This window comes from Mya arenaria, chromosome 8 (genome assembly GCF_026914265.1).
Source record: "Mya arenaria isolate MELC-2E11 chromosome 8, ASM2691426v1".
Lineage (NCBI taxonomy): Eukaryota > Metazoa > Mollusca > Bivalvia > Myida > Myidae > Mya > Mya arenaria.
The window spans coordinates 61,659,448-61,685,838 of record NC_069129.1 but is presented as its reverse complement, the minus strand read 5'-3'; the positions used below and the strand labels follow the sequence as shown (position 1 = coordinate 61,685,838).

General features: G+C 38.3%; 1 protein-coding gene across 2 annotated transcripts; it reads right to left on the bottom strand.

Moving 5' to 3' along the window:
• Window positions 1-9,639: 9,639 nt before the first annotated feature.
• LOC128242554 (steroid 17-alpha-hydroxylase/17,20 lyase-like) lies at window positions 9,640-25,713 on the bottom strand. Of its 2 annotated transcripts, XM_052959745.1 has the most exons (12): window positions 25,673-25,713; window positions 25,398-25,522; window positions 18,539-18,733; window positions 18,113-18,190; window positions 13,952-14,050; window positions 13,411-13,504; window positions 12,807-12,965; window positions 11,775-11,992; window positions 11,489-11,614; window positions 11,206-11,310; window positions 10,874-11,008; window positions 9,640-10,597 (listed from the first exon to the last, which is right to left on the bottom strand). In XM_052959745.1, exons 3-12 carry the CDS (start codon window positions 18,690-18,692, stop codon window positions 10,251-10,253), a joined length of 1,515 nt encoding a protein of 504 aa, XP_052815705.1. In that variant the 5' UTR covers window positions 18,693-18,733; window positions 25,398-25,522; window positions 25,673-25,713; the 3' UTR covers window positions 9,640-10,250. The 2 variants fall into 2 exon arrangements, with proteins under 2 accessions (XP_052815705.1, XP_052815704.1); XM_052959744.1 differs by lacking the exon at window positions 25,673-25,713 and having other exon boundaries at window positions 25,398-25,659.
• Between the last annotated feature and the right edge of the window lie 678 nt (window positions 25,714-26,391).

Here is a 26,391-nt window from a genome sequence, read left to right as displayed (position 1 = left end):
AGAGTTATATTCATATTTTACCATGTAAATGAAATGTTATTTTGCACTAAACAATCATTAAATGCATTAAAACAAGTTGTTTACCTTTCCAATAAAACGAAAGTTGACTGACACAGACAACAATTATGCGAAGGGGAACAACTCGATACAATCGTAATAGCTCGGCCTCCTCCGACAAAGCTTCGAGATAGACCTCGTTATACAATTGTAACAACTCGGCCATGGCCGAAATGTTCCGAGCGATTTAAAACTGTGCCCTAAAGCCTGCAGGTGCCCTTCATGTATATATCGTTTTGTTTTGACAGAATGAAATGAAAAAAAGCCGTCAAACTCATAATTATAAGTTGGATATTTATTTTTTTGTGTACGGAACTAATATAAAATAACATTATCTGGTAATATTTCTTGTTTTTATGATATTTTATAGACGCTATATGCTTTAACCCGGAATCCTGATCGGAACAACTACCCACTTTTGATACTAAACAATTTGTACGTGAAGGATTTGCCATATCAAAAATCTAAAAAAAATCCGTCAATGTACAATTATTTGGACTAATGTATCAGTAAGAAAATTCCAAGTTATAATGACAACGAAATGTTCAGTCTTGTTTATATACGCATTTGCATCCTGCCGCAAATAAACCACAAGCTAGATCATAACATGACCTTTAAATTATGCATGACTCAGTCAATATGATTATTTTAGTAGTTCATACTTGTACACCGTATATCACGCGCTAGATCCTTCCAGTCGTGTTTCGATGTTTACAAGACAATGATACTTTCTAAAGAATATTTCCACAATGAAACTACACTCAACAATACTTATAAACACAAAATACACAATAAATGCAACCAAACAGGCTCAAAAGCAAACAATCGAATAGCTGGTTCAATCAATATTGAGGACCTGCCTGTGACGTCGAGGGTCAAAATCAAGCACATAACTATAACACAGATCAACATTGAGCACAGAATATAAAATAAGCGGTGAAAATCAAGCACAGAACTAATATAACATAGTTCAACATCGAGCACAGAATATAATTTAGAATAAACGGTGAAAATCAAGCACACTTTTGTTTCGTTTTCTTTTGTTTGCATCATCTGAACATTTAATTATATAAATACAATCGACTCAAAATAAAGTTTCAAGTATGGGAATGTGCATTTTATTTTAAATGCAGGAGTAGATTCATTTAGGGATTTTCCAACTACGACTTAATTCCTTTACAACGTGATACTTGCATGATAGGTCGAACAACGATGGTGAAATGAAATATCTTTTTATTTATCTAAATAATTAAATTATATGACATCAAAACATTTTAATACTGATTGTGACTTTGTTAGATGGAATCTCATGATATGAAATGATAATCTTAATATTTAGATGATAGCCAGGCGCGAAGCTAGGGCCAGTTTTGGAAAATGCAGATGGATACCTAACCCTTTCATCCACTACCCCCTCCCCCCGGCCCCCGTTTTTATTTCAAATTCAGTTATTTTGGTATGACAAAAGCTTCGACCTGTCAAAATTTCATTACGCAACTGCGTTTTTGCGTGCAGTCAGCTACGCGCCTGACAGCAGCAGCTGTAGCAGTATTAGTTGTAGAAATGGTCGAATCAGCATCAGCAGCATCAGCAGCAGCAGCGGGGTAGTAGTAGTAGTAGTAGCAGCAGCAGCAGCTGCAGTAGTAGTAGTAGTAGTAGTAGTAGTAGTAGTAGTAGTAGTAGTAGTAGTAGTAGTAGTAGTAGTAAAAGTAGTAGTAGCAGTAGCAGCAGCAGCAGCAGCAGCAGCAGCAGCAGCAGCAGCAGCAGTAGTAGTAGCAGTAGTAGTAGTATATAGTGTAATGCTAAAGGCCCTTAATTGCCCATCTAACCTCAAATCATTGAGCATTGGGTGCGGGGAAGGGTCCGGCTCATGAGCAATTTTAAAGTACGGCCATCCATGATACATTTGAGATTATGTTGACTTTATAAAACACATGAATGATAAATCCAATACAAATCTCCAACTTTAAATTGGGATTAAATTCAACTGAATGACTAGGTCGAGAAATATGCTATTATACACCGCAGTAACCTGAACTTAGTCAGGCGAACAATTTGGCCCCCAGAATGAACTGATGGTGAAAGGATTGAAAACAATACTATTATTGTAATACTTCATTATCAAAGGTAAATTTAAAATAAAATTAATTTCAGACTATACGGACAATTTTAAAACACATTTATTATGCAGTCCAATTCTGCATGTCTGAGTTAGAATGGAATTGAGATATTTCTGTAATACGTCCTGAAATATATGCTAATCTTTTTGATTTCACTTAGGTATATTTTACAAATAAAATCATGGTAATATATCTGTTTTTTTTCATACACTTAATGAATAGCAAGTATCAATTGAAGTGGTGCAAGGTAATAAAGCCAGCAATATATATCCCGACATACACGTTTTCTCTTATCGGCTTTAAATTTATTATTCATGACAGTAGCACTTTTTTTGTACAAGCATTGTTTATATTATTGATTGTACAAGCAATGCAGCCTGATATTGATTGTCATCATGTATATAAAACATAACGTTCCAAGTTTATGTATGTACTTATTGCCAACCAGAATAAACGGTTTTACAAGATACAAGATACAAGAATCTTTATTTAAAGCCGTGTATGTGTTAGCAAAACACATTAGCTCAATGAGCTATTTTCAAACATGAATAACAGACATACATAACATATAAAAAAATAACAATGAGTTTGTGACCTGGAAAATACCCATATATGTTATGGCGGAATGGAGTTTAAACTGTCGAAATAAAATAAAAAGAGCGTCGTGCAGAGTATTTGGTTGGCAAAGCTTAACTATTTCACCAGGCACGACAACCCCACTTTTCCAACTTCTGTTCAATAAACTTTAAAATTTGTACGTTACCACTGATTGCAGACTGAATATTGCAAATACGATTTGTATGCATCTAAATGCTAATATCACATGAGTATTTCAATATCATGATACAATACATAATATAATAAGGTAACAAAGCTTAAAAACCAAAGTAGCCATTTTCTCTTCATAAAATGTGTAGAAAAATCTAATGCATCAAAACCAATTTGAGTTATTTTCTTCCCTAACACATTTGTCGACCCCACGGTTATAAAAACAAAGAAGATACGAAGATACCGCACCTGTCCACTAGTCAAAAGGACATGCAAGGCCTGTATCCACTAGACAACGGATACGCGAGGCATCTCTCCACTAGAGCACGAAGATACCGCACCTGTCTCCATAAGTCAAAAGGACATGCAAAGCCTGTATTTATTAGACCACGGATATGCGAGGCATCTCATCACTAGACCAAGGACATGCAAGGCCTGTATCCACTAGCCAACGGATATGCGAGGCATCTCTCCACTGGACCAAGGACATGCAAGGCCTGTATCCACTAGACCACGGATATGCGAGGCATCTCATCACTAGACCAAGGACATGCAAGGTCTGTATCCACTAGACCACGGATATGCGAGGCATCTCATCACTAGACCAAGGACATGCAAGGCCTGTATTTACTAGACCACGGATATGCGAGGCATCTCTCGACTAGAGCACGAAGATACCGCACCTGTCTCCATAAGTCAAAAGGACATGCAAAGCCTGTATTTACTAGACCACGGATATGCGAGGCATCTCATCACTAGACCAAGGACATGCAAGGCCTGTATCCACTAGCCAACGGATATGCGAGGCATCTCTCCTAGACCACGGATATGCGAGGCATCTCTCCCCTAGACCACGGATATGCGAGGCATCTCTCCCCTAGACCACGGATATGCGAGGCATCTCTCCCCTAGACCACGGATATGCGAGGCATCTCTCCACTAGACCACGGATATGCGAGGCATCTCTCCACTGGACCACGGATATGCGAGGCATCTCTCCCCTAGACCACGGATATGCGAGGCATCTCTCCACTAGACCACGGATATGCGAGGCATCTCTCCACTGGACCACGGATATGCGAGGCATCTCTCCACTGGACCACGGATATGCGAGGCATCTCTCCACTAGACCACGGATATGCGAGGTATCTCTCCACTAGACCACGGATATGCGAGGCATCTCTCCACTAGACCACGGATATGCGAGGCATCTCTCCACTAGACCACGGATTTGCAAGTCACCTCTCCATTAGACCAGGGAAATGCGAGGCCTGTTTCTACTAGACCAAGGACTTGCAAGGCATGTCTCCACTATACCACGGAGTGGCCGCACCTTTCTCAATCAGTCAAAAGAACATGCAATGCTTATCTCAACTAGACCAGGACATGCGGGCCTGCCTCTACTAGACCAAGGACATGAGGGCCTCTCTCCACTAAACCAAGGACATGCGTGGCCTATCTGTACTAGACCAGGGACTTGCGAGCCCTGTCTTAAATTGACCACGGACATGTAAGTCAAGTCTCCACTATACCACGGAGACGCGAAGCATGGTCCACAAGACCACGGAGATGCGAGGCATGGTCATTTAGACCACGGAGATGCAAGACATGTCCCTACCAGTTCAAGGACATGCAAGACCCATCTTAACTAGACCACGGACATGCAAGGCATATCTCCAGTAGAACACACAAATGGTGGCCTGTCTCCACTAGACCACGAACAAGCAAGGCCTGTCTCTGATAGACAACGGCATCGGAAGGCCAGTCTTCACTATACCATGGACAATTGGCGGACATACGAGGCCTTTGTCCACTAGACCACGGAGATGCGAGGCCTGTCTCCACGAATCCACGGACATGCGAATAATGTCTTCACTAGGCCACGGAGATGCTAGTCATTTCTCCATTAGGCCACGGACATGCAATTCATGTCTACACTAGACAAGGGAGATGCGAGGCATGCCTCCGCTAGGCCACGGAGATAGATGGCAAGTCTCCACAAGACCACGGAGACTTAAGGCATGTCTACACTAGACCACGGACCAGGCATGTTCGCATTAGAGCATGGGGATGCGAGACATGTCTGATCATGGAAATAAATGGCATGTTTTCACTGGAGCACGGACATGCTATGCATGTTTCCAGGAGACCACGGAAAACTGAGGCATTTCTCCAGTAGACCACGGATATGTATGTTTGCACTAGACCACGCAGATGGGAGGCATGTCTACATTAGACAACGGACATGCGAGGCATTTCTCCAGTAGACCACGGATATGCGATGCAAGTTTGCACTGGACCTCGGAGATGCGAGTTATTTCTCCAGTAGACCACGGATATGCGATGTAAGTTTACACTGGAACACGCAGATGCGAAGCATGTCTCCACTGGACCACGAAGATGCGAGTTATTTCTCCAGTAGACCACGGATATACGATGCATATTTGCACTGGAACACGCAGATGCGAAGCATGTATCCACTGGACCACGGAGATGCGAGTTATTTCTCCAATAGACCACGGATATGCGATGCAAGTTTGCCCTGGAACACGCAGATGCGAGTTATTTCTCCAGTAGACCACGGATATACGATGCATGTTTGCACTGACAACGCAGGTGTGAGGCATGTCTCCACTAGACCACGCAGATGCGAGGCATGTCTCCACTAGACCACGCATAGATTAGACGCATTTTTCTTGCGTTTATGCTGTATGAACACAGGGTGGCACGCAATCTTCTTGAGCTCTTGCTCGCTTGCCGTACTGCTTTCATGAATCCAACATAAACGCAAAAAGAATGCGAACAATTACATATTTACGTATCAAATGATTATTCATTACGATTACATATAAGTAGTATCTTTATTAGTTGAGAATTTGTTATAACAGTAAAGTAACCGACGACATACGTTTGTATAAAGAGGATCTCAAATTCGTGTTTATTTTGTATCGAATTTATTTTATTCATTTTAAAACGATAAAAAGATTACCTCCGTGAATGGAGCACAATAAATGTTGTAAAATCCACCAGAAAAAGTGGGATTTTATGTGGAATCAGTGACTGTGAGAGTAACTGTCTGATCTTGAAGGTTGCTGGTAAACTGCCTTGCTATGAGCGTTTTGAAAGGAAGTAGACTTTCATTGGAGTACAGGAAGTCATTCTAAAAATGCCGTCCATGTTTCTTTTTTAATTATGTTTAGCCTAGACGTCATTCACAACAAATTTAAAAAACACTGTTTATGGAATAAATTCCTAAATTTGTATCCATTACCATATCCATTTTGCAAATTCACAAGCTATTTCTTCAAAATAGTCCTTTTTAATGCCTGATTTCAGTTGACAGACGCTTTCTTATTACCCAAAAGAAAATGGTTACACACAACTATATTTTTAGGTTTTAATCTGCAGTATTATTTATAAAATTGAACAACATTAATTGTCACATAATATATATTTATATATTAAATTTAACAAAAGACCAAAATAAGACTAAATATTGAAATAAACCTAAGTATGTATACCACGCCGGGTAATCATTGGAGCCATAACATTTTGTTATGTGTTGAAAATGCTCCAACGCGTCTTTCGTTATAGTGCCAATGAGTGGAATATGGATGTAAACAGTGAGTATGGTTTCTTATTTTTCATTTTTAGAGGTTTATACGAGTTAATTTAAAGATTTGGAGAATGTAGTTCCACATAGGAATGGCCATGAGTTGTTCTAAATGTAAAAGATCTGAATAAAATTTAATATCTGATCGTCTAGAACTTGCATAACTTGCTAGACGTGAGTGTTGACAACGTAAAAATCTGGACTTTCGTGAGAATTGTCCACATGCCTTAGGTTTAAGCATTTTCTTTACATGTGTGTGTGTTTTTATTGACATAAGGTTGCCGCGTTACAAATTATAGAAATTTATTTGTTACACTTGCTGCACTACGCTCGATTTTCTGAACGTTGTGGTGCCAATGAATAGGTTGTGGTGCTCATGAATATAATTTAGTAGGAAACGAATTGTAAAAAAAACTGAAGCAATTTCATAACATGAAAATTAACAATGAACTGAATTAATATCATTTTCGATCTTTTTAAAGTAAATTTTTGGAAATTACCATTTAAGTGGAATTGATAGAAGCACGTTATGGCAGAACATTGTTCTTTGCTTTTTTCCGACTAGAGTGCGTTTTTGACGTCAAACTTAAAGATGATAGGAGGTGCGTGGAGGTAAAAAAACAAACTATATTGGCAAACTTACAATAATAAAACTAATGTGTTTAATAGGTTAGTAATTAAACCATGACAAAGCCGGGCCTTTGCGTAATAATTGGCCTTCGTGTTCGTATAGACTACGTCTCGGGTCGTTTTAGACACTTGTGCACTTTCTGCCATGTATTAACTATATTTAAGAACTGTTTTGATAAAACACTGAAGAGATATATACAAATTAATTAAACATTGTTTCCATAATGTAAAAGAATATTTTTCAACTTAAAAAATCCGTCCGCCGTGAGTAACGTGCCTAGTTTGCGACGTGCACTCGCCAGCGGTTCGAAGAGACCTTATGAAGTTTCATAACACCTGTAAAGGCAAACTGCAAATTTTTATTCTTTATTATTCCCATGTCTATTATTCGAAGTAAGAGCACACTTTGAGTATTTATAATGTATGGTCGTTTTTGGACGAGAGGCTTGGTGCAAGCGCAAAAGGGAAAAAAAGTAGAAATGTTTTTGTGGCAATAGATGGCAATTAAAAACCTCGAAATAATTGGAGAATTTCGAACCGTGACTGGGAGGTTTTAGTTTTTGCCAGCATACATACAATTGATTGTTTACATGGGAGCACCAGGAAACTTAACCGCCTCCTGGCAGGAAGACGACAGGGTGGAAAGAGCTCTTACAGTTGCCAGATTGTACCTAAGGTTGTTCTTACCGCGAGAGTTACGAATTAAGTACTTGGAACAGTTTTTTGTTGTCTGAAGAGTGTGTCAGTATCTGAATGCTTTAAAGACACCAAAACAAAGGACACGGAGGCAAAGAAAAATCCAAGACATCCAAGTGAGCGCAAGTACTGCATCAAATGCACTTGTGCTACCTGCTCAACTTGAAAAAATAGAATGCATGCAAATGAAGTTTAATATCGATAATATTCCACAATCTGAATGATATTGCTATTAGTTATATTATGAAAAACTACATTCCTTTAATCTAAACAAAAATAATAAATGTTTGAAATAATTTCATTCTAATTATAATTTGAATAAATTATTGGTATACAATACAGCATTTAAGTTGCATTTAATAACGACAGTACTGCTAAGGGAAGTAGCAGCTCATTGTTCAATAGCTAATAGTTATGTGTAACCTTAACCAGAGAAAAGAAAGTTACATTTGGATGTTCTCGGCTTTATTCGTTGAGCAAAGCAATGGTGTTTGGTAATTTTAGATCGTGTTTGAAAATGCATGTTGTGTTAACAAATCGGAACAGGACTATTTAATGATATATACTGAAATCGATGTAAAAAGGATTACTTTTCTTGTTTAAATTGACTACACTTATATATTGGAATAATATTAATAAATGTGCGACGAAATTCTGGTCGGCATTTTGAACATGTTTATAAATTTTGTTGTGAATGACGTCCAGGCTCAACATCATTAAAAGAGAAGTCTGGACGGCATTTAAAAATTACTTGGATTACAGGATGCTGAAAAATTCCTTGTGTTGATTTATATGGCTAAAGTTTTCTTGTGTTGATTTGAATGTATGTGGCTATAGTTGTTTATAGATGCAATGTTCTTGTGTACTGATGTTTGCATACATGTAATCTGGTTCGCAGGAACATTGTTGTCATTCAATTTCTGGACGAGGTATTTTCTGGCACTGTGGTAAGTGAGGTGTTTGTTTGGATTCAGCGAAACCTTCAATACCATTCGTTTCATCGTGGAGCTGAGTTTGTTGACACGGAGATGACAATCATGATTTCTTTTGAAACATCGTTTCTGATGTTTGTTTACACATTTTTGACAGCGCGTATTAATATATTTATCCGTTGTGCGGTTACCTAATTTGCATAGTCATTACACTAGTTATATAAAATTATTGCATGGGGTTATATCACTCATGCGCCGAAAGTTATGTTATAAAAAGAATAGCTTAAATTATTTACGTTTATCATTGGATATATGACGTCCGCTTATCTAATCGAAGAGCAATAATGAAAGAAGCAATGACGTCATAACTTCTTTTTATTATACAATCTGAACGTGATTTTATCTTAAAAAGGACTAGGCTTGTATGTTTTTGCTTAGTTGTTAGTCTAGTGTCACTAGTAAAAGGCAGCATGTACCTGGTGTTTGCATTTTTGTATGGGCCACTGACTGTTGAAGATTTTTGAAATATTCTGTTCTTTGACTTCACATATATCGATTCTGACAAGTGCACCAGCAAACACCAAATAAGTTCAGAGTCCAATTTTGATGATCGACAAAAAAACGCGAAAGGGCTACCCACTCTTTTTCTGTAGATTGCCAAAAATGAGCTCTAACGGATTCTTAAACACCCTGTCAAATTTACTTGTAATAATCGTTATACCGAAAGAATACTTTGAGATCCATCTCAATTTTTTTTTAAAGAGTGTTATTTTATCATGTCTACAGTTTAGTTCGAAGACTTCTTTTATATATATATATATATATAAGAGAATTTACAGTTTACAATTATAAAGAACTTTATTAAGCGGTAATTTCAAATCCGTTATCCAAATGTATCAAATTATACAAAACAAAGTTAATATGCCTGTCAGTGTATTTTCATTTTTGCAGAAAACAATACAAAGCAGTCTTGATGCCGGATATTAAAATGCACTTTTGTCTAATCTTCGTTAATATAAAAAAAAAACATTTTTAAAAAACATGGCATTTCAATAAAATGTTTCTGAAAGTTAATACTTTCACTCCGTATTATGAAGTGAAAAATATCATTTTTAACTGTTGCAATTTCACTGATAAAACTCCATATTTCATCGAAAAGCGAGAGAGAAAATTATTTCATTCACGTTTCTGCATCTTACAAATTTGATAAATAATGTTATCGATTGTTCTGACAGACACGGATTTCAATCTGTAACTCAATTTTATTATTTAACCACCAGATTGAATGATTTCTTAATCCCCGCATTTAAATAATGACCGATTGATTTACTTCAAATTAAATTCTAGAATACTGCTATACTATTCATTATTGCCTCACAAAAACAAACAAAAAACAACAGATTGCAATTCATGTCACATCCTTCACATACAGATCTATATCCGTCTTTCCATGAGAAGTTTCTGTGACTTTGGAATGTTTGACAGCAGACTTCTCTCAGGAGAGATGTCCACAACGCGTCCTGCCTCTGGCGACCACCGATAACGCTGTAGTAAGCTGGCGAAGATCAGGTGCAACTCCGGTTTCGCAACGAACTCGCCCAGGCACACTCGTTTGCCTGCTCCAAAGGGGAGCCAGCTCTTGGGTTTTGGTCCGAGCTTCCCGTGCTCGTCGAGGTAGCGCTCGGGTTTAAACTTCTCAACCTCGTCCCAGGCATCCGGGTCGTGGTGCAAGGCCCAGTGGTTAATCATCACCGGCGTGCCTTTAGGGATTTTGTAACTTCCTGTAAAAGATGGGTTAACCGTCAAATAACAATTATTTTAAAAGGAACCCTCATGCCATGAGTACTTTTAACTGTCTAAGCATAAGGTTGATTTAACATTCTGAGACACATGCCTTTATTCATATACGGAATAACATAACGAGAAATTGTGTCCGTTATGACTTTACGATAAACTTATCATCTATGAATAAGGTGTTTTAAATAAATATATTTTGAGATCAGGGGTTTCGCAGCACTCCTCCGTTACACTTCTCAGCATGTCCATTGAATACTTACCTATGGATGTGTCACAAAGCGTTTCGTGCCAAACGCCGCTGGGGAGCACGGTGGCGATGCGCATACTCTCATGCAGCACGGCCTCAGTGTACGCTAGATCTGGTCGGTCGCTCAACCCTGGCAGACGACCACGGCCTATGGGTGAAACATACCCTGATTCATGAACTTAAGCTATGAAATTACCGAAACTGATATAAACATAGCTGAACATGTAACTTAGTGGTTCTTTTATCGCGTATACATCAAAAACACAGCTTCTATCATCCTGCATGTCTGTTACTTTAAATGCGTTGCTTATAATCTCCTGCTGTTGCATATTCCATCCCGCTTACCCACGACTCTGTCAATTTCCTCATAGGCTTTCGCTTGTATGTCCGGGTAGGCGGCCATATGTAGCAGCGCAAACCGCAGTGTCATTCGGGACGTGTCCACACCCGCTGTAAGGACAGGTAAGAGACATGAAATAGGATTTAAAGATTTACATATGGAGAAGTAGAATAAAGCCAAAAGTTGCGTTTTTCGGTATGGGTCGTTTATTGGCGATTTTAGAAATGTTGCTTCAACAAAAGATAGCCACACAACCATCAATCAATTGTTAACACACCGTCTTCTTACCAAAGAATATATCCGAAAGTGTCTGGATGATGCGTGTGTCTGTCAGGGCGACAAGGCCATCCCCTTCAGATTCCTCAGCCTCCATACGAGCAAGAATAAGGTGGTCCACGAGGTGACGCAACTCGTCTGGGGGAGGGAACAAAGGGGTATTACACATTGACACTGGATAAACAACATTTCACTTATTGTTATTCTACTCCTTTCCGAGTTTGGCAATACTGCTCTATCACAGACAATTTTAAGCATCATATTCATTATTGTTACTAAGTCACAAATAACGGCCTACCTCGTTTAAATGTCTTCTTTTCCTCATAGTATTTTTTTCCTATGAAGTCCTCTATTATGTCCTTGTAGAACTGCTCTAGTCTTCGGAATCCCTGTGACTTGTAAACGTGCCTGATGGGTGGCAGAAAGTCTTCCAGGGTCCCTGAAGCCAGCCCGTCCGAGAGCAGAAGGTCCTCTTGCTCTAGGATGAAGTTTACTTCCTTGTCCTCAAAAACGTATCTGGTGAAAAGTTTATGTATTTGAGCGTATCAACAAATTGTTTTATTTTCCTTGCCCTAGTCACGTTAGTGATCGTCACCACTGGTACTTTATTTCGTTTATACTTCTTATTCAGTGACGCAAACCGCTATAGTGTAACATGGGTATCCGTCGGGAAGTCGATTCTTCTGTCCGGCACCTGTGTGAAGGCTTATTTTTGGTAGCGTCAAGATGTTTTGTCCCCTAAATCAACCTCGATCAACTTTTGGCAGTTACTATCAAAACACCCATTATCCTACCAATTTTGGTATTTTATATCAAAATTCGACAGATATCATCATCATCATCATCATCATCATCAGTAACTTGAACAATAACTTTTACACGCCAACTAGATTTTTTAACAATTGACGCTGGAAATTAATAGAATTGTAAAGAAATAAAAAAAATAATCTGATAGGTAAAAGTCGGCGGCGGCTACGAAGACGTCAACGGCAACAAATCACGATAGTGATGAAATGATAAAGAAAATAACGATTTCCTAGAAACTACCAAAAAACGTTCCTTTGTACGATCCGAACATGTCGTGACAGTATGTACCCTTTAGGTAGTCATTTCCCAGATTTGGGGCCGCCAATGACCGGAGTATCACCCCTATGCGCGAGGGAACCTTTATCATTCCACTGTTACACTCTTTACTGGCATTTCAGCTCAGTATGTTGTGACTAAGTATTCCAAATAGCCACTATAGTTAATTAGTATTGTGAAATGCCGATTTGAGTCAAATTGCTCTTTTACTACAAAGACAAGGGCAAAAGGCAGAATCTCGACTTACGATCCTCCGAAGCATAAGCCGGTGAGGATATTGCCCACTATAAAGTTGATGTGTTCGATAGGGTCAAAGGGCGAGTCCGCGTGCCCGTCCATCTCCGCCAATGCCGTCTCCAAGGCCGTATGCACACGTTGTTCAAGGGCCGGTCCCTGCATGTAGTGTCTGTGGTATGTATGTGGGGGTTAAGAATACACGTGCTCTTAATTTTCCTTTACTAGTCAACATACATATAGTAAGAAATGAAACCTCGATCCGCCGGATAACTCGAGTTCCGGTCAGAGAAAATCCATTGGATCAGACAATGTGCAATAATTTTTTGACGAAATAATTCATTCATTTTAATGTTTATTACAACTAGCATCCCGTAACTTAAGAATGGACTTCTGCAAACGCGATGCCCGAAGATCCTGCTCTGTAAGGCAACTAGACAGGAATAAACACTGTACATAATAACCATAGGTCTGAATATCAAAACTCTTTTAAAATAAAACAAAAGAAAAGATTGAAAATGGCTCATTTTTACTAATGAGCTCGTCCACTTTTTCAATTGTATTATTATAATAACATAAAGAATAAACATAGGATGACAACCATTCCATGTTTATACCTAAGGGCCTTTGAGGATAGTTTCCTGTGTAGTTTCCAGGTTGGCGAGTAATTGCTGAAAACGATGTCCCGACCTCCGTCCGTGAACATCTCGACTGGAGCAAGCAAATAAGGAAATTGATAACACTTGTATTTATATTTTCTGCACATGTGTAAGAGTTATTGACGATTAAAATCAGGTAACTTTTGGTTAAAACAGTATAATATATACATGTATATATAAGCAAAATAAATACTGTTTAACCAAAGGTAGACTGAACTGAATATATATATACACACAACTTTTACCAGTAAAGGATAGAGGAGAAAGCCCAAAGGCTTATATGGAACCCCTTTCCTCAGTTTTCTTATATTACAAGAGTGTTCAAACAGTACGGTCGGACGGACGTGAGCTCGCAAATAGTAATTTTTTTATCTTCTGTAAATTATCTTAAAAACTCAAATTTTGAATATGTATAATGTCAGGCGCTAGAATTTTCATTTTGAATTATTTAAATATGTTTATTCCTTTGTGCACGCGCATCAGTGGCATCGTGCGTTACCTGAGGGTGTGATAAGCCTGTTGGCAAAGTCTGTGGACTTTTTCACGAGAACTTCTAGCGCCTCGTCTATCTTGTTCACCACAACCATCTTCATTGGACCTGCAAGTGGAACACACTTTATCATTTGATAATTATATATCAATTAACCCAAAAAACTACATGGTCCTGCAAGGGGAACAGACTTTATCATTCAGTTATTAAAGATCAATTATCCCACAGAAGTACAGGGACCTGCAAGGGGAACACACTCATTCTGTAATTATAGATCAATTATCCCACAGAAGTACAGGGACCAGCAAGGGGAACACACTCATTCTGTAAGTAAAGATCAATTATCTCACAGAAGTACAGGGACCAGCAAGGGGAACACACTCATTCTGTAAGTAAAGATCAATTATCTCACAGAAGTACAGGGACCTGCAAGGGGAACACACTCATTCTGTAATTATAGATCAATTATCCCACAGAAGTATAGGGACCTGCAAGGGGAACACACTCATTCTGTAATTATAGATCAATTATCTCACAGAAGTACAGGGACCAGCAAGGGGAACACACTCATTCTGTAAGTAAAGATCAATTATCTCAAAGAAGTATAGGGACCTGCAAGGGGAACACACTCATTCTGTAATTATAGATCAATTATCTCACAGAAGTACAGGGACCAGCAAGGGGAACACACTCATTCTGTAAGTAAAGGTCAATTATCTCAAAGAAGTATAGGGACCTGCAAGGGGAACACACTCATTCTGTAAGTAAAGTTCAATTATCTCACAGAAGTATAGGGACCTGCAAGGGGAACACACTCATTCTATAATTATAGATCAATTATCTCACAGAAGTACAGGGACCAGCAAGGGGAACACACTCATTCTATAATTATAGATCAATTATCTCACAGAAGTACAGGGACCAGCAAGGGGAACACACTCATTCTATAATTATAGATCAATTATCTCACAGAAGTACAGGGACCAGCAAGTGAAACACACTCATTCTATAATTATAGATCAATTATCTCACAGAAGTATAGGGACCTGCAAGGGGAACACACTCATTCTATAATTATAGATCAATTATCTCACAGAAGTACAGGGACCAGCAAGGGGAACACACTCATTCTATAATTATAGATCAATTATCTCACAGAAGTATAGGGACCTGCAAGGGGAACACACTCATTCTATAATTATAGATCAATTATCTCACAGAAGTACAGGGACCAGCAAGGGGAACACACTCATTCTGTAAGAAAAGATCAATTATCTCACAGAAGTACAGGGACCTGCAAGGGGAACACACTCATTCTATAATTATAGATCAATTATCTCACAGAAGTACAGGGACCAGCAAGGGGAACACACTCATTCTATAATTATAGATCAATTATCTCACAGAAGTACAGGGACCAGCAAGGGGAACACACTCATTCTGTAAGTAAAGATCAATTATCTCACAGAAGTATAGGGACCTGCAAGGGGAACACACTCATTCTATAATTATAGATCAATTATCTCACAGAAGTACAGGGACCAGCAAGGGGAACACACTCATTCTATAATTATAGATCAATTATCTCACAGAAGTACAGGAACCTGCAAGGGGAACACACTCATTCTATAATTATAGATCAATTATCTCACAGAAGTACAGGGACCAGCAAGGGGAACACACTCATTCTATAATTATAGATCAATTATCTCACAGAAGTACAGGGACCAGCAAGGGGAACACACTCATTCTGTAAGTAAAGATCAATTATCTCACAGAAGTATAGGGACCTGCAAGGGGAACACACTCATTCTGTAAGTAAAGATCAATTATCTCACAGAAGTACAGGGACCAGCAAGGGGAACACACTCATTCTATAATTATAGATCAATTATCTCACAGAAGTACAGGGACCTGCAAGGGGAACACACTCATTCTATAATTATAGATCAATTATCTCACAGAAGTACATGGACCAGCAAGGGAAACACACTCATTCTGTAATTATAGATCAATTATTCCACAGAAGTACAGGGACCAGCAAGGGAAACACACTCATTCTGTAATTATAGATCAATTATCTCACAGAAGTACAGGGACCAGCAAGGGAAACACACTCATTCTGTAATTATAGATCAATTATTCCACAGAAGTACAGGGACCAGCAAGGGGAACACACTCATTCTATAATTATAGATCAATTATCTCACAGAAGTACAGGGACCAGCAAGGGAAACACACTCATTCTGTAATTATAGATCAATTATTCCACAGAAGTACAGGGACCAGCAAGGGAAACACACTCATTCTGTTATTATAGATCAATTATCTCACAGAAGTACAGGGACCAGCAAGGGAAACACACTCATTCTGTAATTATAGATCAATTATCTCACAGAAGTACAGGGACCAGCAAGGGAAACACACTCATTCTGTAATTATAGATCAATTATTCCACAGAAGTACAGGGACCTGCAAGGGGAACACACTCATTCTGTAATTATAGATCAATTATTCCACAGAAGTACAGGGACCAGCAAGGGAAACACACTCATTCTGTAATTATAGATCAATTATTCCACAGAAGTACAGGGACCAGCAAGGGAAACACACTCATTCTGTAATTATAGATCAATTATCTCACAGAAGTACAGGGACCAGCAAGGGAAACACACTCATTCTGTAATTATAGATCAATTATTCCACAGAAGTACAGGGACCAGCAAGGGGAACACACTCATTCTATAATTATAGATCAATTATCTCACAGAAGTACAGGGACCAGCAAGGGAAACACACTCATTCTGTAATTATAGATCAATTATCTCACAGAAGTATAGGGACCGGCAACGGGAACACACTCATTCTGTAAGTAAAGATCAATTATCTCACAGAAGTACAGGGACCAGCAAGGGGAACACACTCATTCTATAATTATAGATCAATTATCTCACAGAAGTACAGGGACCGGCAAGGGAAACACACTCATTCTGTAATTATAGATCAATTATCCCACAGAAGTACAGGGACCTGCAAGGGGAACACACTCATTCTGTAATTATAGATCAATTATCCCACAGAAGTACAGGGACCTGCAAGGGGAACACACTCATTCTGTAATTATAGATCAATTATCCCACAGAATTACAGGGACCAGCAAGGGGAACACACTCATTCTGTAATTATAGATCATTTATCCCACAGAAGTACAGGGACCAGCAAGGGGAACATACTCATTCTGTAATTATAGATCAATTATCCTACAGAAGTACAGGGACCAGCAAGGGGAACACACTCATTCTGTAATTATAGATAAATTATCCCGCAGAAGTACAGGGACCAGCAAGGGGAACACACTCATTCTGTAATTATAGATCAATTATCCCACAGAAGTACAGGGACCGGAAACGGGAACACACTCATTCTGTAATTATAGATCAATTATCCCACAGAAGTACAGGGATCGGCAAGGGGAACACACTTATTCTGTAATTATAGATCAATTATCCCGCAGAAGTACAGGGACCGGAAACGGGAACACACTCATTCTGTAATTATAGATCAATTATCCAACAGAAGTACAGGCACCGGCAAGGGGAACATACTTCATCACTCTGTTATTATATATCAATTAAGTACAGGGGGCATTTCATAATAAAGGAACGGAACACCGACAAGTGGAGCGCAGAGAAATAGAGACGACTGTACATGTTATTATTCTAATAGCAGTAAACTTTCCGCCAAAATCGACTTTCTTTAGTTAGAGCTCGTTATGTGAAGGGCCTCGGTCCATGATTAAGAACAACTTTATGGTTAGTACGGACACACTTTCTTTAAGATAACTACTGTCATCTTTTTTCCGTTAGTTTTACAGAAATAAATGAAAAACGTGTACAACTTCAGATGGTTTTAAAATTTAGGAAATACAATTTTAAAACGTCAACTTGAAGGATTGTAACAATGAAATGAACATTTGCAATTTTGCCATTTAAGTTTGAACTCAGACTTGAGTGTTCTTAATCATATCCCTAGATCTTAAAGATCGGATCAGTTTTGACGGTATAAATACTTTTTACATGACAACACATGGGTTATATAAGTACATTGTATGAATTAGAATAAATAAATCAAACAGAAGAGCCGTGTTTGTAATGTTAGATATTCACTCACCAAGATGGACGGTCAAAACTGGCCCGTACACCTTCGACCATTCAAACGCTTGCAAGTAAAGGTCATTAAACGTTATTTCTGAAACAAAGAGTCGTATTGAGTGAGAGGAATACACATTCGATAGGTGGGTAAGGGATGTGGTCAGAAACTATACCTAAATGTGTATTGATGATAAAAAAATAAAACTTCTATACTCAATTATAACTACTTGCAGATATTAAAAGTGTGGATCTACCGATCGGTCGGAGCAAAATTAGCATGCCATTCATACGACAGTACGCACAAGATGACGGAATTGTTTTTTCATGTGAAATAAACTTTTATGAGACATGAGAACACGCAGCATGTGGCTTTAATCGCATGGCAACCGATGTAACAAGTTAATCAAAATGGATTGAACATGATAATACAATGGGGTTTCCTTACTGTAAGCATGTCCCAGCAGAGGGAGTGCGATGCCTGGGCGAGGCGGGTAGTTGTAGCGCATGCGCCTGAACAGCCAGAATGAAAATAGGCCCGCTACCAGGGCAACCAGACCCGTCGAGATGGGAGAGGATGGCAGGTACGCCTCCATCGCCATAGTTAGTCTTGCCGCTATGCCACAAAAGCTGTGTATTCACCCTGTTAAAATACAATATGTAAGATGCATCACATGTAAGATTGCACCATTAATCATATAATGCGTCACATGTGAACCACTTTTAAACATCAGTCTTGCTCCATACGTATTATGTGAAATTGTTTGTGCAATGTATCGTTTATGCAATTACAAATGCTGCATTGGAGGTAAAATTTTAAAATGGAACACTTTGAATTGTTGTCTTTTGGAATTTCATCTCAAGGTGGGACATACCGCGTGTGGGTATACTGGATTCAGCTTGTCCGTATGACTTTCTGCAAAACTTAATCTTGTGCACACCATCTAAAAATCCGTTCCGGGTTTGGATTGAACTCCGCAAAATTGTTTGATATAAATCGTTGGCAGAGTTCGCTGAGGGTATTTGTTTTGGCCCATAGAAATGTTTTCGTACATAAAGATTATTGTGCACGAGTCATCTCCAAAACCCTTAGTGGCTGAGTCTGGCTGAAACTTCACTGAAGTTCTAAATTTGAAGACAAGAAGTGCATGCCATTGGCAGGGTTCGCTCGGTCTATCGTTCACAGAGTAATGGCCATATGATCTTTGCGCACGCTTCATTTGACAAAATTCTTAGCCAGATCTGAATAAAACTTCAAAATGACTGAATAAGCTTAAGCATAGCGATGCATGTCGGGAGCTGAGTTTGATTGGTGTATCATTCACGAAGTTATTGCCCTTTGTTGTGTTTTTTTCTTAAAATATACTGTACAGGGATATAGCGTGAAAGTGTAGTCTGCATTACATCTGTAGTCTATTCGAATAAAGGCCTAAAACATGTATAGTCCTGTGTCAAGGCTGCGTGTTGTTGTTGTGGTTGTTGTTGGTAGTGGTGGTGGTGGTGTTGCTGTTGGTAATTTGAAATTGTACACATACATGGATTATAATCCTTAATCATTTTGTACTTTTAATTGCTTTAAAGGGGTTTGTACATCGCATGTCTTGGAAATTAATGAATTAAACTTTGCATATTGATAGATTTGTGTAGGAATTGTATCACATGCGTACTTTTTTAAGTTGACTCGTTCATACTTTGATTTTATTTAAACATATGTTGTCAAAGCTTAACTCGGAAACGTTTGAAAGTGATTTAATGAAACTTGGGATATAACTAGATGACAATGTGTAATAGGGCACTGCAAAATATACTTTTTGACCCGTTCTTGCAAAGAAACCTCTCTATAATTCTTGATTTACTTCAAATTAATATTGTTTACAAGAAAACGTTTTGTTGCATTTTATCTCCACTTACTTTTTTCCATTAACTCCCAACTATTATTTTATTAACTTTAAATAGATAATGTTTCAAGTATTAGCCTGAAATGAAATGATGATGATGCTGATGATGATGACGACGACGACGACGCCGACGACGACGATGGTGATGATGATGACTTCGACGACGGTGGCAGCATGGGTCGCGGCGACGACGACTCGGATGGTGGTGGTTCAAATAATAATGATGATGATGATGATGATAATGATGATGATTGTCGGATTATTTATTAACTATTGGGATAATAGATAAAGACTGCTATGTAATTTACGATGTTTATTCGACGCTATCTAACTACAGACTGCTGATAAGCTTGGCCACTCGCAGGTAGCCGATATCATATTACAACAATAATGATGATGGTGATGGTGATGATGATGAAGATGATGATGATGATGATAATACTGTTGCTGATGAATCTGATGATAATTTGATTGCTACAGCTGCTTCATTCTGACGACGACGATGCCAATGACAATGACGATGACGATGATGATGATGATGATGAATACTACATACGGTGCGAAAAACAAACAGAGAGTGCAGTGTTTTACATATGATGCAAGGCTATTTAAGTTTTAAATAGTTCACGTATTGGGCAGTTTTTATGATAACCTTCATTTATAGCAAATGAGGCTGTATACATCTTACATATAAAACATGTAACAACACGTATCAACACAAACATATAAGTCATTATCGCCTCGTTTTATGACGTTATTTAGTCTATGATATAAACAGTAAATTATCTATTCTAATGTCCTCATACCCTAGGAAATTATCCAAATATATATGTACGTGAAGTTAGCGGCCTAGCGGTCTAGCGGCCTAGCGGCGTGACGTTAGCGGCCTAGCGGCCTAGTGGCGTGAAGTTAGCGGCCTAGCGGTGTGAAGTTAGCGGCCTGGCGGCCTAGCGGCCTAGCGGCGTGAAGTTGGCGGCCTAGCGGCCTAGCGGCCTGGCGGCCTAATTATTTTTTTTTATTTCCAAGCAATTGTTAATGCGTTTTTTTTAAAACAATGATAAATCAAGGTTTTTTATTCATATAGTTACATAGCATTTGTTTTCAAATAAGTCAATCAAGCACTTCAGCGACCTAGCGGCATAGCGGCGTGAAATTAGCGGCCTAGCGGCCTAAATTGAATCCTATTTCAAAGCATGTATACATGCATTTACTTCTAAAACAATGACATTTTAACTGTTTTATGCACAAATTAACACATTGAAGCGATTATCAACAGTTTTTTTCCAAAAACGTCGATAAAGCAGTCAGCTAATTCAAAGCATTAAACATGCCTGTTCTTCTAAAACAATGATGTATTAACTGTTTTTATGCACAAATTATCACTCTGAAGCGTTTTTCATTTTTTTCTTCAAAAAAGTCGATCGAGCACTTCAGCGGCCTAGCGGCCTAGCGGCCTAGCGGCGTGAAGTTAGCGGCCAAGCGGCCTAGCGGCCTAGCGGCCTTAAATGGTATCCTATTTCAAAGCATGTATACATGCATTTTCTTCTAAAATAATGACTTATTAACTGTTTGTATGCACAAGTTAACACTTTGAAGCTATTAGCGATTATCAACAGTTTTTTTTAAAGCGTCAATTAAGCAGTCAGCTATTTCAAAGCATTAAACATGCCTGATCTTCTAAAACAATGATATATTTACTGTTTTATGCACAAATTATCATTCTGAAGCGTTTTTTATTTTTTTTCTCAAAAAAGTCGATCGAGCACTTCAGCGGCCTAGCGGCCTAGCGGCGTGAAGTTAGCGGCCTGGCGGCCTAGCGGCCTAAAATGGTTTCCTATTTCAAAGCATGTATACATGCATTTTCTTCTAAAACAATGACATATTAACTGTTTGAATGCACAAATTACCACTTTGAAGCTATTAGCGATAATCAACATATTTTTTTTCAAAAAAGTCGATTGAACAGTCAGCTATTTCAAAGCATTAAACATGGCTGATCTTCTAAAACAATGATGTATTTACTGTTTTTATGCACAAATTATCACTCTAAAGCGTTTTTCATTTTTTTTCAAAAAAATCGATCGAGAACTTCAGCGGCCTAGCGGCCTAGCGGCGTGAAGTTAGCGGCCTGGCGGCCTAGCGGCCTAAAATGGTATCCTATTTCAAAGCATGCATACATGCATTTTCTTCTAAAACAATGACATATTAACTGTTTTTATGCACAAATTAACACTTTGAAGCTATTAGCGATTATCAACAGTTTTTTAAGAGCGTCGATTAAGCAGTCAGCTATTTCAAAGCATTAAACATGCCTGATCTTCTAAAACAATGATATATTTACTGTTTTATGCACAAATTATCACTCTGAAGCGTTTGTCATTTTTTTTTCAAAAAAGTCGATCGAGCACTTCAGCGGCCTAGCGGCCTAGCGGCGTGAAGTTAGCGGCCTGGCGGCCTAGCGGCCTAAAATGCTATCCTATTTCAAAGCATGTATACATGCATTGTTTTTCTAAAACAATGATATATTAACTGTTTTAAGCACAAACTATCACTCTGAGGCGATTATCAACCTTTTTTTCAAAAAGTCGAACAAGCAGTCAGCTTTTCAAAGCATGTGAACATGCCTATCCTTCTCAAAAATATGTTGATAATCGCCTCAGAGTGATAGTCTGTGCATAAAAACAGGTAACATATCATTTTTGTAGAAGAAAATGCATATATACATTCTTTGAAATAGGATAGCATTTTAGGCCGCTAGGCCGCTAGGCCGCTAACTTCACGCCGCTAGGCCGCTGAAGTGCTTGATCAACTTTTTTTGTAAAAAGTTGAAAAACGGTTCAGAGTGATAATTTGTGCACAAAAACAATAAATATATCATTGTTTATCATTGTTTTAGAAGATCAGCCATGTTTAGTGCTTTGAAATAGCTGACTGCTCAATCGACTTTTTTGAAAAAAAATATGTTGATTATCACTAATAGCTTCAAAGTGTTAATTTTGTGCATTCAAACAGCTAATATGTCATTGTTTTAGAAGAAAATACATGTATACATGCTTTGAAATAGGAAACCATGTTAGGCCGCTAGGCCGCTAACTTCACGCCGCTAGGCCGCTGAAGTGCTTGATCGACTTTTTTTCAAACAGTTGAAAAACGGTTCAGAGTGATAATTTGTGCATAAAAACAATAAATATATCATTTTTTTAGAAGAACAGGCATGTTTAATGCTTTGAAATAGCTGACTGCTTTATCGACGCTTTTGAAAAAAACCTGTTGATAATCGCTAATAGCTTCAAAGTGTTAATTTGTGCATTTGTTTTAGAAGAAAATGCATGACTGTATACATGGTTTGAAATAGGAAACCATTTTAGGCCGCTAGGCCGCTAGGCCGCCAGGCCGCTAACTTCACGCCGCTAGGCCGCTGAAGTGCTCGATCTACTTTAAAAAAAAAAGAAAAAAAAAAACGCTTCAGAGGGATAATTTGTGCATAAAACAGTAAATATATCATTGTTTTAGAAGATCAGGCATGTTTAATGCTTTGAAATAGCTGACTGCTTAATCGACGCTTTTGAAAAAAATATGTTGATTATCGCTTAAAGCTTCAATGTGTTAATTTGTGCATAAAAACAGTTTATGTCATTGTTTTAGAAGAAAATGTATGTATACATGCTTTGAAATAGGATACCATTTTAGGCCGCTAGGCCGCTAGGCCGCCAGGCCGCTAACTTTACGCCGCTAGGCCGCTAGGCCGCTAGGCCGCTGAAGTGCTCGATCGACTTTTTTTTTAAAAGTTGAAAAACGCTTCAGAGTGATAATTTGTGCATATAAACTGTAAATATATCATTGATTAAGAAGATCAGGCATGTTTAATGCTTTGAAATAGCTGACTGCTTAATCGACCTTTTTGGGAAAAAAACCTGTTGATTATCGCTAATAGCTTCAAAGTGTTAATTTCTGCATTCAAACATTTAATATGTCATTGTTTTAGAAGAAAATGCATGTATACATGGTTTGAAATAGGATACCATTTTAGGCCGCTAGGCCGCTAGGCCGCCAGGCCGCTAACTTCACGCCGCTAGGCCGCTAGGCCGCTGAAGTGCTCGATCGACTTTTTTGGGGAAAAAAATGAAAAACGCTTCAGAGTGATAATTTGTGCATAAAAACAGTAAATACATCATTGTTTTAGAAGAACAGGCATGTTTAATGCTTTGAAATAGCTGACTGCTTTATCGACGTTTTTGGAAAAAAAACCTGTTGATAATCGCTTCAATGCGTTAATTTGTGCATAAAAACAGTTAAAATGTCATTGTTTTAGAAGAAAATGCATGTATACATGCTTTGAAATAGGATTCAATTTAGGCCGCTAGGCCGCTAATTTCACGCCGCTATGCCGCTAGGTCGCTGAAGTGCTTGATCGACTTTTTTGAAAAAAAGTTGAAAAACGCTTCAGAGTGATAATTTGTGCATAAAACAGTTAATTTAAAATTGTTTCAGAATAAAGGGTAAAGAAAAATATTCTGAATAGATAACAATTTAAGGCCGCTATGTAACTATATGAATAAAAAACCTTGATTTAGCATTGTTTAAAAAAAAAACGCATTAACAATTGCTTGGAAATAGAAAAAAATAATTAGGCTGCCAGGCCGCTAGGCCGCTAGGCCGCTAGGCCGCTAACTTCACGCCGCTAGGCCGCTAGGCCGCTAACTTCACGCCGCTATGCCGCTAGGTTGCTAACTTCACGCCGCTAGGCCGCTAGGCCGCTAACTTCACGTACATCAAATATATTGTAAAAGCCTACCTGAAAAGAACTTTTATGTACTCTTAATGTGATATTTGATCATTTATCTATCGCTCCTGGAACTCACATTGTATCTGTAATACCAACTGTGTTATGATACTAGTCAATTATTATTATGTTATATACCTTATGTTTATACTTACACTGCACTTTAGATATGGTGACCTATAGACCCAACGGGTCGGGTGCAAACGTTTGTATATATGTTATTATTACTCTGATTGAATTGCACATGCCACATTAATAAACAATTTACTTACTTACTTAATTAATCAATTAATTTAAATGTGCCTCCATTCATTCACTTACCCACGCAATATTAAACATAACAGGTCTAAATTAGCTGTCTACAGCAAAGGTCACAATTAATAATGAACGTTCAAAACTTTATTGATAGTATATATGCGTTTAAATAGCTGGTGACCTATTTTCATACTCTTAATAACCAATCTATTTACAACTGACTCTATTATTAATACGGATTCTTCTTTTGCCAAATCAACAATCATATTATCTAGACCTGAAATTAGTATTTACTATGCCTGATGATTGTTCTCTTATAATATTCTGCAGCGAATTCTGTACAGAAACGGTTAGATTATGTATAAACATACCTCTACAATGTATGCACACGATTATCCCAATTTGAATCCCAAAGAAATGTTTACTCGTGTGTTTATGTATGAATCGACCGTTGAATTAGAACGATCGCATCAGCATACCACCAGTCGATCATGACCTAGTCAATATTGAAAAGAATGTAAACAAATGCAGCGAGATATTCCCGGTGTAATGCTTCGGTCAATAGAATAAATCCACCGTGAAACTTCTCACAACAATTACTTCTAAATACCTAACAAACAAGAAATACAACCAAGCAATATCATACACAATCGATGAAAGCTGAGTGAAGCGTCACACTTCCCATTCAACCTGTGATATACAGGGCTAAAATCAAGCACATTCTTATAATATAGTTCAAGATCGAGAATAAACTGTCAAATTAAAAGCACAAAACTGCGACTTAGTTCACCATCCGTAATTCCTGTTTTCAATGCTTTTATCATGATATTTTGACATATCATCATCTGAAAATTGGAATGTGCACACGGGGGTTGGGGGACGTCCCCGCCCCTTAAATTTAACTTTTTATATCAATATCGGAGAAAAGGAGTAATTTAAGACGCACTAAAAATGCACCATTTGGGAATACGAATTGTTCAGACTTAATTTCCTTGGGGAGAAACCTCAAACCGATTTACAAAAACTTTGTATTCCATATTCATTTCAGTTCTGGTTGAGGGAAAGGCGCATGTCGAAAGGTTGCGCCCCTAAGTTACGCCCCCGACTAAGTCACGTCAATTCATGGGCACCGCCCCTGGTATTCAGGCTTGGAGAGTGGGTGCGTGAGTTGAAAGAATGAGGTTCGAGAAAAAACAGTAAAAGTTAACCTCCCTCTAGCGCTAAATCCTGGACCCGCCCCTGCAGTCTGAAATTAATCACGATCTGTCTCGCCCTTGTGGCAGAGCGTTATAGTACATGTATCTTGGAAGAGGTTTGTAAAGTTTGCGCGTAGCTCGTAGATCGTACATCAATGAAAAAAAATGA